This window comes from Pholcus phalangioides, unplaced genomic scaffold (assembly GCF_987345545.1).
Source record: "Pholcus phalangioides strain wild (caught in Gottingen) unplaced genomic scaffold, Ppha-v1.0 ptg000009l_1, whole genome shotgun sequence".
Lineage (NCBI taxonomy): Eukaryota > Metazoa > Arthropoda > Arachnida > Araneae > Pholcidae > Pholcus > Pholcus phalangioides.
Window position 1 is genome coordinate 7,998,793 of NW_028301602.1, and position 16,318 is coordinate 8,015,110.

The 16,318-nt window shown below is 35.5% G+C and overlaps 1 protein-coding gene across 1 annotated transcript; it reads right to left on the minus strand.

Annotated features, from left to right (window-relative positions):
• Positions 1 to 732: 732 nt before the first annotated feature.
• Positions 733 to 10,433, minus strand: LOC149081692 (cytochrome P450 2J4-like). The gene is made up of 8 exons (XM_089237092.1): positions 10,071 to 10,433; positions 6,012 to 6,139; positions 5,773 to 5,879; positions 4,211 to 4,512; positions 3,887 to 4,005; positions 3,530 to 3,785; positions 2,511 to 2,698; positions 733 to 2,383 (listed from the first exon to the last, which is right to left on the minus strand). Exons 1-8 carry the CDS (start codon positions 10,310 to 10,312, stop codon positions 2,202 to 2,204), a joined length of 1,524 nt encoding a protein of 507 aa, XP_089093218.1. The 5' UTR covers positions 10,313 to 10,433; the 3' UTR covers positions 733 to 2,201.
• Between the last annotated feature and the right edge of the window lie 5,885 nt (positions 10,434 to 16,318).

A 16,318-nucleotide genomic window follows, 5' to 3' on the forward strand; every position in this document is an offset into this window, starting at 1 on the left:
ATATATATACGCTCCAAGGTTGAAAGGTTCAATCTGTTTCCATAACTTAGTTGGACATGCGTCCGACAAATGGGGGACCGGGGTTCGAGTCCACGGGGGGGGGGCAGAGATGAATTTTCTTCCTTGTAATCATCTCCTCAAATAACCAGTCTTTCGATGAATCTTGTAATAAAATAGTATAAAACTATGCTTTTGATATTATGTTCGTAGGTACATCAAGTTTGTTGTACCTAAAACCAAAAATTTCTTCTCCCAATATTATAAATTTTTAAAAATTCAATATTCAAATTATAGATTTTTAGATTTTTGTTTTATATTTAAAAAATATGTCTTTGTTCACAAAGTTTTGAAACAGGACCTGCGCGTTTTACTAGGTGAAAATATGTTTCCCAGCGGCTGAGAATTAAAATGTGAATTTTGTCAGTAGGAACAGTGGTCTCTCCTATGATGTATTTTAGATGCATCTTCTACTTCGTCTTAACGTGGATCAATTGTGTCTTAAAGTGATCAGACTTTCACTAAACACGGATACTCTAGTGTGCATGGTAGATTGAATTCATAGTATTTTGAAATATGGGCATTTTAATCATTCTATAACAGTAAACATATGAACAAAAACACTTTATTTTCCATAAAAAACCGCCCATGTGGTAACTATTTCTTTTTTATGTAGTTTTTGAAGGATATTCAACAACAAAAAAGTTCATTCAACAATTCTTAAGACTTGTATTTGATTGAAAATATACTTTATTAAATGGTCAAGAAAAGAATTATTAACAATAATGAGCATCCAAATGCAGGATAAAAAAAATCTATCTCGTCATAACATGTTATAATAACTTTTTTGCATTACCAACTAAATATTTCTCGATTGCTAAAAATCACTAAATACCCTTTTAGAATAAATTTCGGACAAAAAAAATCAATATTATTTAAAATTTTAATCATGTGACTGAAGAAAAGTTTCTCAAATGATAGCGTGTTACAGCATTAATGCATGAACGTTGTAATAAAGCAATAATACCCATACATAGTATGAGCTACCACTTGAAAATTTTAAGCATGATATGAACAAATGATCAATCATAACTGATGTGATAGTTAGACCCGGCTATAGCGAACTTAGGGATATAACGAAGGAAAATCTTGTTCTTTATTGGACGCTTTCTTTTTAAGTCAGTTATAGTGAACAAAATTTTCTGTCCATTATAATGCGTTTTGACTGTAATAGCTGAGAATTAGTATCGCATTTCTCATAATAACCGCCAAAAAAAATATTAAAATGTTTTGTGAGCTTGTACGTAAGCACAAGCACCATATCGGTGTATCTACCGCCAATTTTCTCAGAATAAAAAATTAGTTTTCATTTAAATACTGTTTATTAGCATTTCACAAACAAATATTTGTTTTAAAAATGCTTACTAAATACTCAGTACCAATTGTACTTTAAGACATCTAAGTCAAATTTGGGTATTATAAAGTGATCTTTATAGTCAATCTCTTGAAGATAGCCCTTTTGAAACAAAAATCACTTCACACGCTGTATGAGTGTAAACGCCGCAAGCCTCTAGAATTATGTATCTGAAGCTAAATACCGCGGAGAATAGACCAAGAGATACAGTACACCGACTTACTATAGTAGTTCAATTAGAATAAATACAGGGCACTTATAAAGGCAGAAAAGCGAAACCAAATAAACTTAACGAATGGCAGCGTAACATTCATGAACAAAATATTAGTGCACAGAGCTCTTCACTCCATAAGAATGGAATTTGGATGCAAAATTCGAACAAAATTTCGTGAGCAATTGCACCCATATATCTATTTCTTTTTTGAGCCCTGACAAGCTGTATTTGCACACTGAATAGTGGTTTTTTTTTTGTTTTTTTTTACATTACGGGTAACACTTGAATACTTATCATCATGTAACATCAATAAGATTGTGAACAATTTGAATCAGATTTCCGCTTGATGAGTTTCACTCTCTTTCAATATAATTATTATCTTCCTTAGTGAGTTCTTGAGGGAATCTTCTTATTTATTATTTCTATTTCAATTCTTAAAAAGTTATCTATTGAATAGAAATCTTGCCTATATCATTCAGTTTAATAACTACCTGGATTCATGCAGTATAATTTTATTTGGCAAAAAAAATCTAGAAAGATGGGATTTTAGTATCGTATTTCGAATATGAAAGCCGCTCATTTTCTTTCCACAAAGCAAACCTCTTGACTCACGGGTTGAGCAGTGACGAAAAATTCCGGGTCGAGGTTAATGCGCTGCTTTCCTTCCGGGAGTCGAACCTCATATTTTTGAAATGTGGCAGTTACGAACAGGAACATTTCAATGTACGATAGTGATTCACCAGGACAAACACGCTTGCCTGTAAATGATATATATTGTTTAATTATAATAACAATTTAATATTATAATGAATAATATAATAATGAATTGAGTTTAAATGTTTGGTAATACAGTTTGTTGATTTACATTGGTAATGAATAGCTTACCGACAGAAAACGGGACGTAGCTCTTATGTCTCGCAATATTTTTTTGACTTTTATCGAGGAATCTCTCTGGAATAAATTCATCGGGTTTCTCCCAATAGGCAGAATCTCTCATAATTGACCACAGATTCGTGAAGATCCAAGTGTCTTTGGGTATGTCGTATCCACCAAATTTCGTGTCTTCTACGGTACTGAAATAAAAATCAGTAACGCCATTAAATTCCCCCCATGAAAACATGCTATGATAACAACAGATATTTTGTTCTTTATATATACATATACAATACAGATAACGTGAAAAGTATCTGCTGCTTTCCCTCATTTATGCTGCCCTTTCTCTACTTTACTCCAATTTTTGAATTTGAATATCTCAATGTATATTGAACTTGAAAACATGGGATCTCTTTTGCTGGACGCAGAAAAGACAGGACAACAACTTTCTAATTGGAAGTTAGAGGACAGGAGGACCGTATAAAAATTTTGGATTTTTTTGTGACACACTGTATTTTCACTCTCAAAACTTTCAGGACACCCAGTATAAAATAATCAATAGTTTATTAAGCCCATTTTATTTTAATTACAGAATTTGTTTTTAGACATAACTTTTATGGCTTATGCTACCCATCGTTCTAATGGGCGTCGATTGTATTTCACGATTTTGGGTAGCAGTGTTGATTAATATTAAAAAAATATAAATCAAATTAGTCAATTACAAAATTGATTAATGCAAGATATTTATTGATAATTATAATTTACTATGATTGTGTAGCATAATATTAATAATTATAATTTATTGATAATTATAATGATTAATTGAAGTTATCCATTGATAATTATCGATATACTGTACTCGCGTGAATTACGAAAATGGTATTTTCTGTGTGCAAATGTATCAATAGAGTGACATAGTGACATACTCTGTTTAGCGGGTCACTCGGCTTACGGGTCATATTTTTGCTTTTAGCAAGTGTGATCCTTCAAAGAGGTTTGACTGTACTTGTACCGAGTCCGTCTACACTTACTAGTGAAAAACGTTGATAGGAACGATGGTGAACAGACGTTGGACTTCCATGATAACACTCATTGTGTAAGGCATGTCTTTTTGGTCTGACCAAGTTGGCTCTTTCTCACGTCCAAGAACTTCGTCGATCTCCTTTTGGACTTTTTTCTGCACGTGCGGGTAATTGACCAATGCAAAGAACAACCACTGCATGGATGTTCTGACAGTTTCACTGCCAGCTCCCAGAAGAGTCAGCATATTACCACACAGCACATTTCCTGTAACGACGAACACGAATAACAAAACATTATAATTCGACGAAACGAATATCAACATGAAATATGGAATTTTCTGTGTCTAATCTCAGAGTTGATCTTACTCGATAGACTTGTTTGCTGCCCTTGCTCCTTTGCTTTCATTTCTTGAACCAGGCAAGCGTCGATGAAGTCCCTGATGTTGTTCGGGTCGAGAGTCTCCTCGTGCTCATCTATTTCGTTCCTGATAATAGTGATCACTCGGAATGAGAAAAATCTACTATTAAATCATTATGCTTCATGCATCACCATCATTCTGAACTTGATTTAGGATTCGAAACGAAGTAATTTCAGAAGAATTTATTGAAACATAGCATTCAAAAAAAAAAAAACAATTTTTGATCCAAAAAAATTTTGATATAAAGCAATTTAGAAATTTCTGTGCTTACTCGAAGAACTTCCTGAGTTTTGCCATGCATTTTTGGTACTTATCCCACCCTTGGTACTTGTTTATCAAAGGTATTTCTCCAACCCAAGGAAAGAAGTTCTGTATAGCAACCTGTGACATGTGTTCGATAAGCTGTTGTATGCACTGGTTTAGAAAAACCCTGCTTTCGCTGTGGTTTTCGTAAGCTTTACCGAAAGCTAATAAGGTGAGAATGTTTGACACAGCTGTCGAAATGCTTTCTTTGGTGTCGAAAGGTTGACCCTTTGTATTTTCTACTATTCGAAGGAAACGGTGAAGTTCGTCCTATAAAAAAAATCAAAAGAAAAGAAAAGAAATGTCAATGAATATGCCAATAAATAAATCCACAATTTCAGCACTGTATTGTGATCTTTTAAAATTTAAAAAAAAAATATAACGAATGAGTTTTGTGATAAATATAATGAATAGAATTGTATAACATAATGATAGATTGCATCAATCGTCGAAACAATAAAAGATCGAATAGACGCGTTACCAGTAAGAATTCTTCAATTCAATACTGAAATTTGAATTGAATGTTTCTGTAAAAACTGATTGTTGACTATATATATATATATATATTTCAGCCTACTGTATATTCCAAAGAACTGCAGAAACTACAAGGTAATCCCGGCAGTGATGCATCCCGTACTCAATTTTTCACTTCAAGACGACAAAAATTGAAAAAGACAAGAATGTCATGGTTGGGAAGAAGAAAAAATACTTTCTCCTCTTTTTGGTACGATTATTGTATCCGCCAATTTCTCCAATATTGTGCAAATAGTGATCCAAAATACACTTTCACCATCGTTCGTATTTTCTACTACAAATTGGGAAATATATAACTACTACTAAACCACACGTGCACCTCGTCCATATTTTTTTGCGGAACCTCTAACGAATTGGTACATGCGGGAATGTGCTTGTACGTGTAGTGAAACATGACGTGAAGTTTGTTTCTGTGTAATGCCTGTTATGTGTAGTGCTGCCATCTTCCACCAGTTTTTCTAACTATGAGTGAAGTGAAGGTGAAGTGATTGAATAATTAATCGTTGTAGGCCTGTTGCTCTCTGAGGAGGGACTTTTTAATGCGGAGATTGGGAAATATATAACTGCACTATTATTCGAATACTTTGCACTTCGTACATGGAACTACAATTCGAATATTGTGCACTTCGTACATGGAACTACAATTCGAATACTCTGCACTGTAAATTTGGTAAAGTAACGGATCTTTAAAACATATATGTTTAACTAGATTAAGCTTGCACTAGTTATAATTATTCCATAATTATAAATTTTTCACTTCAAGACGACAGAAATTGGAAAGAACACGAGTGACATGAGTGGGAAGAAGAAGAAAAAATATCTCTTCTCTCTCCTTGGTGGGGTTACTATATTCGCCAATTTCACCAATAGTGATCTAAAATACGATTTCGAAACTTTTCTGGTATGAATTGTTAAAAAATTATCTTTATAAAGTCGTCTTTTCCCTTTTTTCTCGGAATTCGAAGATTTATATTAAGTATTCATTCGCTCTCTTACTTTACAAACTTGCTCTACGAATTCATTTCCTCTTCCAGCTCCTTTTAAAGCGTGAAAAAACAATTTCCTCTGTTCCTGCCAGTCTTTACCATTACTCGTAGAAATATCTAATTAATGAGAGGAATTCAATGAAATCAAATTTAGAAGCGGGGAAAAAAAATAAAAATCATACTTATCCATACAAAATTTCAATGTAAATAATGTAGGTTTCATGAATAATTTTGAGAAGTGACACTAACTTTTTGTAAAAACGCCTGGTGCTAATACATTTTGTTCGGGTCGTCCGTGAAATTCTTCTCTAGCGAATGCATCCCTCATAGAATCCACATCGCAAAGAACGACTGCATTACATCCACCCAAGTTCAAGCTGGAAGTGTTCAATATACAGTTACGTTACTATGGATGAGTCATTCAAATATCAATACTAATACATTCAATATAAGACTAATTTATACAAACTGCTAACTAAGCCATTTGTCACAATTAAAGTGATTCAATTTTCTCCCATCCTATCGAACTTTGTCTTGTGGAAATAAATTAATGCCCTCTTAAATGAATATGTTCTGCATAGTAATGTGGTTTTAATATGTTTTGAAACAAATGGAGGTGGGGGAGAAATTACTTCTAACGTTTTTCGTTTATCAATCCACTTACGACGGGTATACTCGCGAACTTCGGTCAAGACTATAGCCCTATTTTCAGGCATACTATAAAATTGGGTTTCCTAAATTATTCACATATATGAATGGATATCAGCATCATTTTGCTCTTCCCCGCAGTCACCATCATCGTGACCCCCCCTCCACTTCAATTCAATTTTTTTCAAATTCAATTCAAATTTATTTTAAAATTTGTGTGAATACATGTTATATTATATTACTGGCAACCAAGGAGACAGATGTCCCATACTGGTTGTTACAATGAATAGGTTTAAAAAAAAAAGTACAGTGATATTATTAAAAAAGGTAGTAGTTACATATAAAAATAGTATAATTAACAAAAAATGAATATGTTAAAAATTGCAATATAAACAATAAAGAATATTCTCATGCAACGGCGGAGGTGCTATAAAAATTACATATGAATAATATCAACATGAGTTCTTAATATAGACTTAATATTTACCCAAAATACACAAAAGAAAAAAAAATATGAATATCATGTTAACGATATACATAATAAATATGGAGCCAACACATGAATTTGTACAGGATTATGGGAGGTGGTTTAAAGAAATGATTTAATTAAGCATAATGTTAGAGGATGTAATCAGAAATGGGACTCAATGTTAATGAGTTCGAGTAGGTAAAGTTTGAGGCGTTTTTTAAAGGAAGTAAATGCAGTAGTGTCAGTGATTTCTCTGGGTAGATTATTATAGAATTTTGGAATCAGAAAGCAAAAGTGTTTTTTAAGAATATTTTTATGAACTAATGGCAGTGAGTAGATGGCATTAAGTTCACGTTATCCAAGTCTATTGCAGCCTATGTTGCTCTAATATTTTGGAAATTAACATGTACAAACGAAGAATACCAGTAAGAATTTTTATTTAAATTTCATTCATTTATTATTCATTGTTTTGTTAGTGTTTTTTGCCTTTGAATTCAAAATATTGCAATTAAATTAAGACGCCGATCTAATAGTATTAACACCATTATGACAAGTAATACACCTTTAGCTATTCCAGTAGCTGTACACCGTTTCCAACGTCTCCGTGAATTGAAATTGACGCTTTGACAGTTCAGATTTTAATGCAGTCTTTCTCAAAGTATGACAGTAGGTCGTGGCTCCTAGTGGCGTGGCCAACCTTTTTCAGACGCGTTGCGACGAGATAGAGATATATTGATTTGTGTGCCTATTTATGCTTTGATGTAGTTCTTTTATAAGTGAAAATATCTGCTAAACTCTTATGAGGGAGCCTGCGATGAACCATAAATTCGGCAAGGGAGTCGCAGATGGCAAAAGTTTGATAATCACTGTTTTATTGAAATCAAAAATGAGTTATTAAACTTTAAAATTTAAAAACTTATTAAATCACAAGCAATTTAAAAAAACTATTATTTTCTCTTAAATCGAGTTCTTTGAAGCAAGATAAACAGTGAAAATGTAAATCTACTTTTATTGAAATTGCATTAACTGCGGGTGATTAACAACTAAGGTGAATTAATTTTCTACGGTTGGGGAGAGGGTGCATAACGGTGCTTTTCGGTCTGCGGCCGTGTATCGGGACACCCACCACTCGTGGGTCGTAAACTATTGTGCAAAATGTGTTTTATGGATTGTAACTTTTTTTAAGAACAAATTTCTCAAGCCAGAGATTGTGCATCCCCGAACTGAGGTGTGCCGGAAATGATAAAGCCCCACGTACAATTGACTTGAAATAACAGAATTTATTTTCCCACAGTGAAAATACTTTTTTTTTTCTCGTAAAAACCGGCACCATGCGCAAATAGTAATTTAACACACGTTTTACTGAAGGAAAATAACTGATTAAATGATGGAGTCGCGTCAATGGCGCTATCATTACCAGTCAGAAAACGATAGCACCACTTAAACAACTCAAGTCTAAATACATTTTCAACGGCCGATAAATATTTCTTTGTTCTTTATCATGTCAAAACTCATTGATACAAAAACTTTTTTGACAATATTGCAGCTATGTGAATGACGTGATATCACGAAGATACGAAGATAATAAACTGTAAATAAAATGAAATAACACGTGTACTCATTGAAATTACTTATGAAACTTCTACAATGGGTTCAGCAATTTAAACTTTAATTATTTACTCAAAAATCCAAAAACAATTATCAACCATATAATTTTACAGTCGGTTGTGATGAAACATGCATCAATTTAAACATATACACAAGGGGATTTGAGTGCGGTAGCCCAGGTTGATAAGATACTCGCCTAAAATACCAAACGATGTTTAGAGGTGTCGCGAGTTCGGTACCCGGTTCGTCCTTGTCAGAAAACTTTCTTGACACAGGGCTACAACACAGAAACGGCGACATGACCGCAGAAAAAATTGCTACCGCAGGGAGTCCCCCCCATCGAGGGGTTAACGCACCGACCTCTCGATGAGTATAAAAAAAAAACATGCCGTTCGGAATCGGCAATAAATTGTAGATCCCGGTGTGATTAGCTCTCGTGTGCAGAAAATGACCGTGGTGAAACAAAAGTGATCAAATTATCACATTGTGATTCCATAATTCACCTTGCCACATGTTATTGGTGAACCGTTGATCCTAGAGGCTTACTTCCAATTAGAAAAGTATATAAAGAACGTGTAGACCTTAGATACGTCATTCATGTTGCAAGGGGTTGTCTAGTTATTAAAATAAAAAATATATATTCTTTATATGAACACCCTGTCCTAAAAACTCAATTAGAAAATTGTTACCCAGTCTCTCCTTAGCCCACCAAAACAAAATTCCACATTTAGAACTGCAATATTCACTGAAATATTTGAATTCCGAAATCAGAGAAAAGGTAGGACAGAACCGCATGAGAGAGAAAATTCATGCGGACCAGCTCATTATATATATATATATATTCTAAGGCCATGATAAGTATTTTAGCGGAAACCCCACACGTTTTTAGTGTTGTTAATGAACTTCTCTTGTCCAACTCTGTACTGACGTGATGTCAACACAGGAAAACGATCTTTGTTCTTACTAGTGCGATAGTCTCTTGAATATCAAATAACTATAAACTAATTCACAAAATCAATTATTGACCTCGCGATTACGTGAAATGACACTCAATTCCAATGGCCAAACAATTCAATAAATTATTTTCATATTTTTTTCATCTTATTCAATAAGTTATCTATTTATTTCCCTTATTGTTACAAATTTTCTCTCTAAAAAACTCAAGATTTCAGTTCAAAACAGAAAACTGCTTAGATTCTCAATTAAAACCATTTTATTTTCTTCCCTCCCAATGTACTGGAAAAAATTGTTACTCAACGGTGAAATTTGCAAAATACCGCAACCAATTTGAGCGGCTCCATCATTTCGAGGCACTTTTCAAAAAAATATTCAGTGGAATCAGATAATTTTTACGTTTTGAAATTTCAACGAAATTTTGTAAAATGATTAAAAAACTACAACACAAAAGCTAGGTATACGTATTATATAAGTTTTTATCAGTGTTTAGTAAACGCTGGCAAAAAAGTTATATAACACCTAGCTTAGAAAATTCAAGAAATACCATAAAAACAGAGGGGGTTTTACCATTTCCATGACACACTTGAAATTTAAGTTAAAAATTTAACTGCAAAGAATACTCTCACCTGTATATGTTACCATACTTCTTTCTTAGTTTTTCAAGCTTCTCGTGAGGTTTATCAGTCAGGAATGGCAAGTATCCCACCACCGGAAGACCGATCGGACCCGGCGGATAATTTCCAGGCTTTTTCCATAATCCCAATAAACGGCCGATTACGTATACAGCAATGACAGCCGCTATTACTTTGAATATAACAGCGCTGTTTGAGATCAAAACCAAGTCGTACACGGTCTCGGCGATCGACATGTCTCGTTTGAATCTATGGAAGCACTTTTTTTACTCAACGCTATAGTTCGAAATGAGCATATCATTCTCTTCATCTTTTCAGTATTTATCTCCCTGGCTGACGACCTTGATATGTTCCTCTTTACACTCTAAAAAAATTACGGATAGATAAAGAAATAAAACTATAAAAAATAAGGCTCTAAATACTTCTGTTACGTTCTACTTATGTTATAATTCCAATAAAAAAACGGGCGTTGTTTCACCCGCGCTTGAAATGGCCGTGTTTCAAGGACAATAACTCGACATAAACATGTGTTATCCACTTATCATTACTCCATTTACGTTCAATTTGAGACACTTTAACGATAAATTGTTATTTCATATTTCCTATGTACCTAATGTGATTGTGTATAATTCGCCTGCTTTCGCTTCTCCACTTGAGAATCACCAAAATAGTAACTATAGACATAGTAAAAGGTGATTCCTAAAAATTTTTAGTTTTTAAATAATTTCTTGTGATTTATTTCTTTTTTTTCTCTCTTTCAGTGAACCTTGGGCAAATCTGTAAGGGTTCTTAATGTTTTGTGTTCCATGGAAAATTTGTGCTAGTAAGATAAAGTCCACTGACCCCCGTGCCAATAAAATGAAGGTCATAAACTCCTTTGAAAAATAATATTCCGTGTATAGCAATGTAAAAGCAAGGAGTTAATTGTTTTCTCATCCAAGCTCATTAACTCCCCGAAGAACCCTGATTAAGAGAGAGAGAAAGAGAGAGAAGGGGAGAACCACTGCTTTTGAGTAAGTAAAAGTAGACAGAAATGGGAAGGGGCAAGAACCCCTGGTTTTAAAATTTAAGGAGAGGCAAAGCAAAAACTAATGGTTTTAACATTTGAAAAAAAAAATTGCTATGAAGCTATGAAGTTTTACCGGAAGGGGAAAGTGGTTGGTTACCCCCTGAAAAAAATCACGAGGAGGGGAAATCTAGATTTTAGATATAGTTTGGTGGGCCTGGTCTAAAAAAGGTTGGGAAACACTGCATATTAAAATAAGTACGCGCATAAAAGTTACAGACAGGCATGACTGCTGACCGCCCAGAGACACCATCTTGGGACGGTTTGCGCTCTTTCCCAAAGAAGTGGACGGTCTCGGAGAGCCTGATGATGTCATAAAAGTTGTAATGTGGAACATCCAAAACTTTCAAAATATTTTTTCGGCCGACACTTCACGAGAAACAACAATGATTTTCTATCGTTGCCTACCGCGTTGCTCAGAAGGCTTTACAGTACACAATCTTTTCAGCCTGCTGGCCAGATACGCGAGATGACTACCTTTCGCGGTACAAACTATTGCACTTGTAGTGTTATAGAGATAAATACTACCGTCTACTCGCCCGAGGTCCACTTGGTGAATGAGAAAGGACCCTTAGATATAGTATTTCATAGCAATTTCGGTTAGGTCATCGGCAAGATGTACACCAGGGCGATACTGGAAGCGATATATCCTGCCAATCAACACGGATTGGTTGAAAAAACCTAAAAATAAGATTTTCAACCCGTTCGTGTCAGTTGCGGGTTGTAACACTTGTAGTATTGGTCCAGACCTTATGCAATGCCCGAGAAACCCGGAGGTATATCATCTTAATAACTAATCAACTGACAACATCAGCAAACAGGGGCCAACTAAGATGATGATGCGGAGAACCCGTAAGAGTCAAAGTTCACAGCACTTCACGGAATACCTCTCTCGGCAATGGCTGCGGAGGACCAATTTAATATATCTGTAGTATTTTTTTTTTTGGATGATGTGGCACATGTCTTTTGGCAAACTGCGGCTTTGACTGTCGCGCCCGCATGTGGCTCCTCGGGTGGGGGGGGGGGGGCGGATCGTTCGGGGGTGCGGGGCGTTGCAGGGAGGGCGGGAATGGGTGTCGGCAGTCGGGTGGCTTCGTGCGTGGTCGGGAGTGGCGCGTCGGTTGGGGCCCTTGTTGCGAGGCGTCCGTGTTTTTCTTGGTGGGGGTGGTGTCCCCGTCCTGTGGAGGGTTCTTTCTCGTGTCCGCGGTGGAGGTTCGTCAGGATGGTCGGGAGTCTCGGTGTGGGGAGTCGTGTTGGGGCGTTGTGGGCCGCGTCGGAGGGGCTGAGAGGGGATTGCGCCCCCGGTGCTGTCCTGGCTTGTCGAGCGGTGATGTGCCCTGGGATTGGGGGTTTGGGTGTGGAGGTGTGGATGTTGGTCCCGGCCGGCTTGAGTTTTTTTCCGGCACGCCCACGATCTCACGATTAATGAGCTTATATCGCAAAAGCGACAGAGCCTGGGCGTGCTCGGTTCTATACTATACTATACTAACTAATCAACTATATGTAAGAATCACGATAAGAATCGAGATCGAATGCAACCACGATGTGATTGTTAAACGTAATTCTTAAAGCCGATGGACAAGACGAAAAATTTCCGTTTTGGAGAATTTCGGCACTGACTAATCCCCAGTTTAACATTAACAACAATGAATATTCCTTGGCCCGTGTCACTCTATCCGGTCTGCTGGAGTTGGTTTTATATGGTTCCCAACTTCGAGGCGCAAATGAGAGGTGGCTTCTCATTAGAAAAAATTTGCCACAGCGAGCACCAAACCCACATCGCATGTATACATCGAAATTCATGCCAATTTGGCAGACAGACACTTATATCGCTGCATACACAATGCTGTAGGTATACCACTACTTACGCAACTCGTACACATTCCTCGGATATGCATGGCTCTCGGGGCTAGACAAATGTCCATAAATTTACGTGCATGTAACTTAAAATAATATATTATCGAATCGGTATTTCAAAAATAAATTCGAATTTCAAAACAGATTGATTTATTTGCATTAAAATATGAGAAAAAATTTGTAAAGAAGTAAAATTTTGAAAGGAGTACGTTCATTCAAAAGGGATATGCTCTGTTACAATCCAAAATTAGTCAAGCAGCTAATTACAATTTTCCACACTGTTGGCGTCGGAAAATAGAGAAAATTCGACAAGTTACAGTTCATCTCGCTTATAGAATCATAGCCGATTTACGATACGGGACGGGCAGGCGCGGGCCTAGGATAGGGTGGCCAGATCATGCTACCGAGAAACCGGGGCAAATGCTGATAAAAACCGGGGCATCTTTAAAAAAAATTTTCAGGAGGCATTATAGTGTCGATATTTAAGACAATGGATAAAATTACCAATTAGCACTAAAAGACTGTGCCCTGTACGGTTTTGTTCAGTATTCCTTTGAAACTTTTCCTCATTGTAGATCGCAATGTAGGTCTCACGTATCAAAATTTTCCGTGAACCGGCATGAGTTAACACTTGACGTGTTAACTCATTTTAAAAGAAATAATTTGCGAACCGGTGAAAAACAAAATTGGTTGAAAAAAATTTCATATATCCTTCTGACTGTGAAAGAAACCACTTTCAACTAGTACCCCCTGCTGTCACCAATTGAATCAAATAGAAAATGCTGTATATGTTCTGTTAAAATTCTCAAAATAAAATTATTGTTTGTTTTAAATTATGTACAGAATAAAAATGAACAACATGTGATATAAAACCTTTTTTTTAATGCTTTATACCGGTGTAAATTTTTAATTTTATACGTCAAAATACTGGTTAATATGTAATTTGGTGTTAACAAAAAATGATTCAGGAACAAACATGAAAGCATATTAACCGGTATTTCGCCGCATGAAATGTATACCGGTATGTAGCATTAAAACAAATAATATACAGGGTGTCCTGTAAGTACTAATGCGGCCTTCATCTCATCAACCGCCTGTCGTAGAAATATGATTCCGATTTAAATTTGCTCGAAAGGCGTTCAAAAATTACCCTGTGCCGGTTTTAAGAGTGAGAGCACAAAATAAAAAATATAAAATTTTGTACCGTCCTCTTGTCCTCTAACTTTGAATTAGAAATTTGTTGTCCTGTATCTCTCCTGAGCCCAACAAGAAAAATCTCATGTTTTTAATTGCAATATTCATTGAGATATTTTAATTCAAAAATAGGGGAAAAGTTGGGGTAAAACAGCATAAACTAACGAACAACGCTCTTTTTCCCTTATTTACGCTGCCCTTTCCCAACTTTTCTCCGATTTTTGAATTCGAATAACTCTGCGAATATTGCAGTTAAAAACATAGGATCTCTTTTGTTGTAGACTCTTTTGTTGTTGTGGAAAAGACAGGGCAACAACTTTCTAATCGGAAGTTAGAAGAAAGGGGATCGTATAGAAGAAATTTAGATTTTTTTATTGTGTGACACACAGTACTTCAACACTCTCAAAACTGGTACAAAGTCGTTTTTGAACACTTTTTGAGCATTTATCGAATTTAAATCATACCTCTACGACAAACGGTTGATGAGATAAAGTCCACGTTAGCACTTACAAGACACCGTGTATACAAAAATAATATTGTAACATATAATTCTGTGGTGTTTGGTGAGAACATGATAACTCCAAAAATCACCTTTTTCAGATATAAGCATTTTCATTGTCATTCGAAAATCGAAAATAAAACATACACACAAATACAAATGAAAATATCATGCATCAGAATGTTATTTAGTCGTACGCATGTATTTGTGCATTTATCTCACTTCTAATTAGTTATAATTACCAGGACTTACTACTTGATCAAAAAGCCATTTTTTGGAGATATCATGGTCTGACCAAACACCACAGAATTATTTCGTTTTTATGGTGCATATCGGTTTGAAACCAACAATTAACTCTATTTGAAAAATCATATCAGATAGTTCAGTTTTTATTCGATTTTGCAGAAGCCCGTATTTTTGCGATGGATATTTTCCCGATATTTTTGTATAAAGAGAAATGCGGCGTATATATTTTTCACAATTTTAGAATCAATCACAGAATTTTGTCCCTTCCGGAAATTTTATACACTGTATACTAGGGAAATAAATATACAATTTTTTTTGGAAAAAAATATTCACACATTTTTTTTTTTTTTTGCTCAAACTGAGAAGTGTTTTATCTTCTTTCGTGAATACCCCATATACTATTTCACTGGAAGTGCTAGAATTTTTCCGTTTTTCGGAACAGCCCAGTTGCAATATACGACAGCCCGTGATCGCATCTGGCAGCTAAGTATTAGTATGTTTGAAAATAGATCAAAGTACTTTGACTACGCATTTGCATCATGGCTACCGAAGAAAAAAATTTCTGAGAAATTTCACGCATTTGTGTAGGAACCACTTGCATCATTGTCGATGAAAAAATTTAAAAAAATAAATAAATAAAACGAAGATATTCAATTTTTATTTAATATTATTATAGTTTAATTATGCCATCGTCTGACATGCGGTCAGTTTGAAAAAACAAAAAAAAAACGTGCCCGATTAAAATTTTTACATGTCCTGGGCATGTTGAGCCCTAACGTATTTATGTTGTCCGGGTGCTTGTTTCGTGTTCTTGCTGGTGCTGTCAAATGCGTTCTATATTTTGAAATAAAGATGGTAAAAATGCTTGTGTAAGTGTGGATTTTCATGTTATGTGGGTATCATGTTGAAAATCTGCCTGCTCTCTGCGGAAAAATTCTCAAATGCGACACCTGTTAGCATTCCCGCCTCGAAGTTGTAAAACTACAGGAAACCAACTTCAGCTGACCGCTAATGTGCCACCAACGTGGTTTGAACCTGAGTCCTCACGATGAGAGCCCAGCGCGATGCCCACACAACCGCAAAGAGGCTCAGTAGGTACACCGAATAATTCCGACACAACTCACCTCTTCCGGTTAAAACAGTAGTAAATTACGGCAAAGGCGATAGACCGGGGTTGCTTGTGGAAGGATTGTAAGAAAGTTCGTTCATCATAATATTGAACTTCACAAGCATATTTGCATGTGTATTAAATGAAGTTTTCTCTGACGCGGTCTTTACCTTTAGCAGAGGAAATGTCCAAAATTAACAATATTCGATAGAGCCTTAGCCATGTACGGTTGGAAAGAAAGAAAAGATATTTCATTTATATCAAAACGAAAG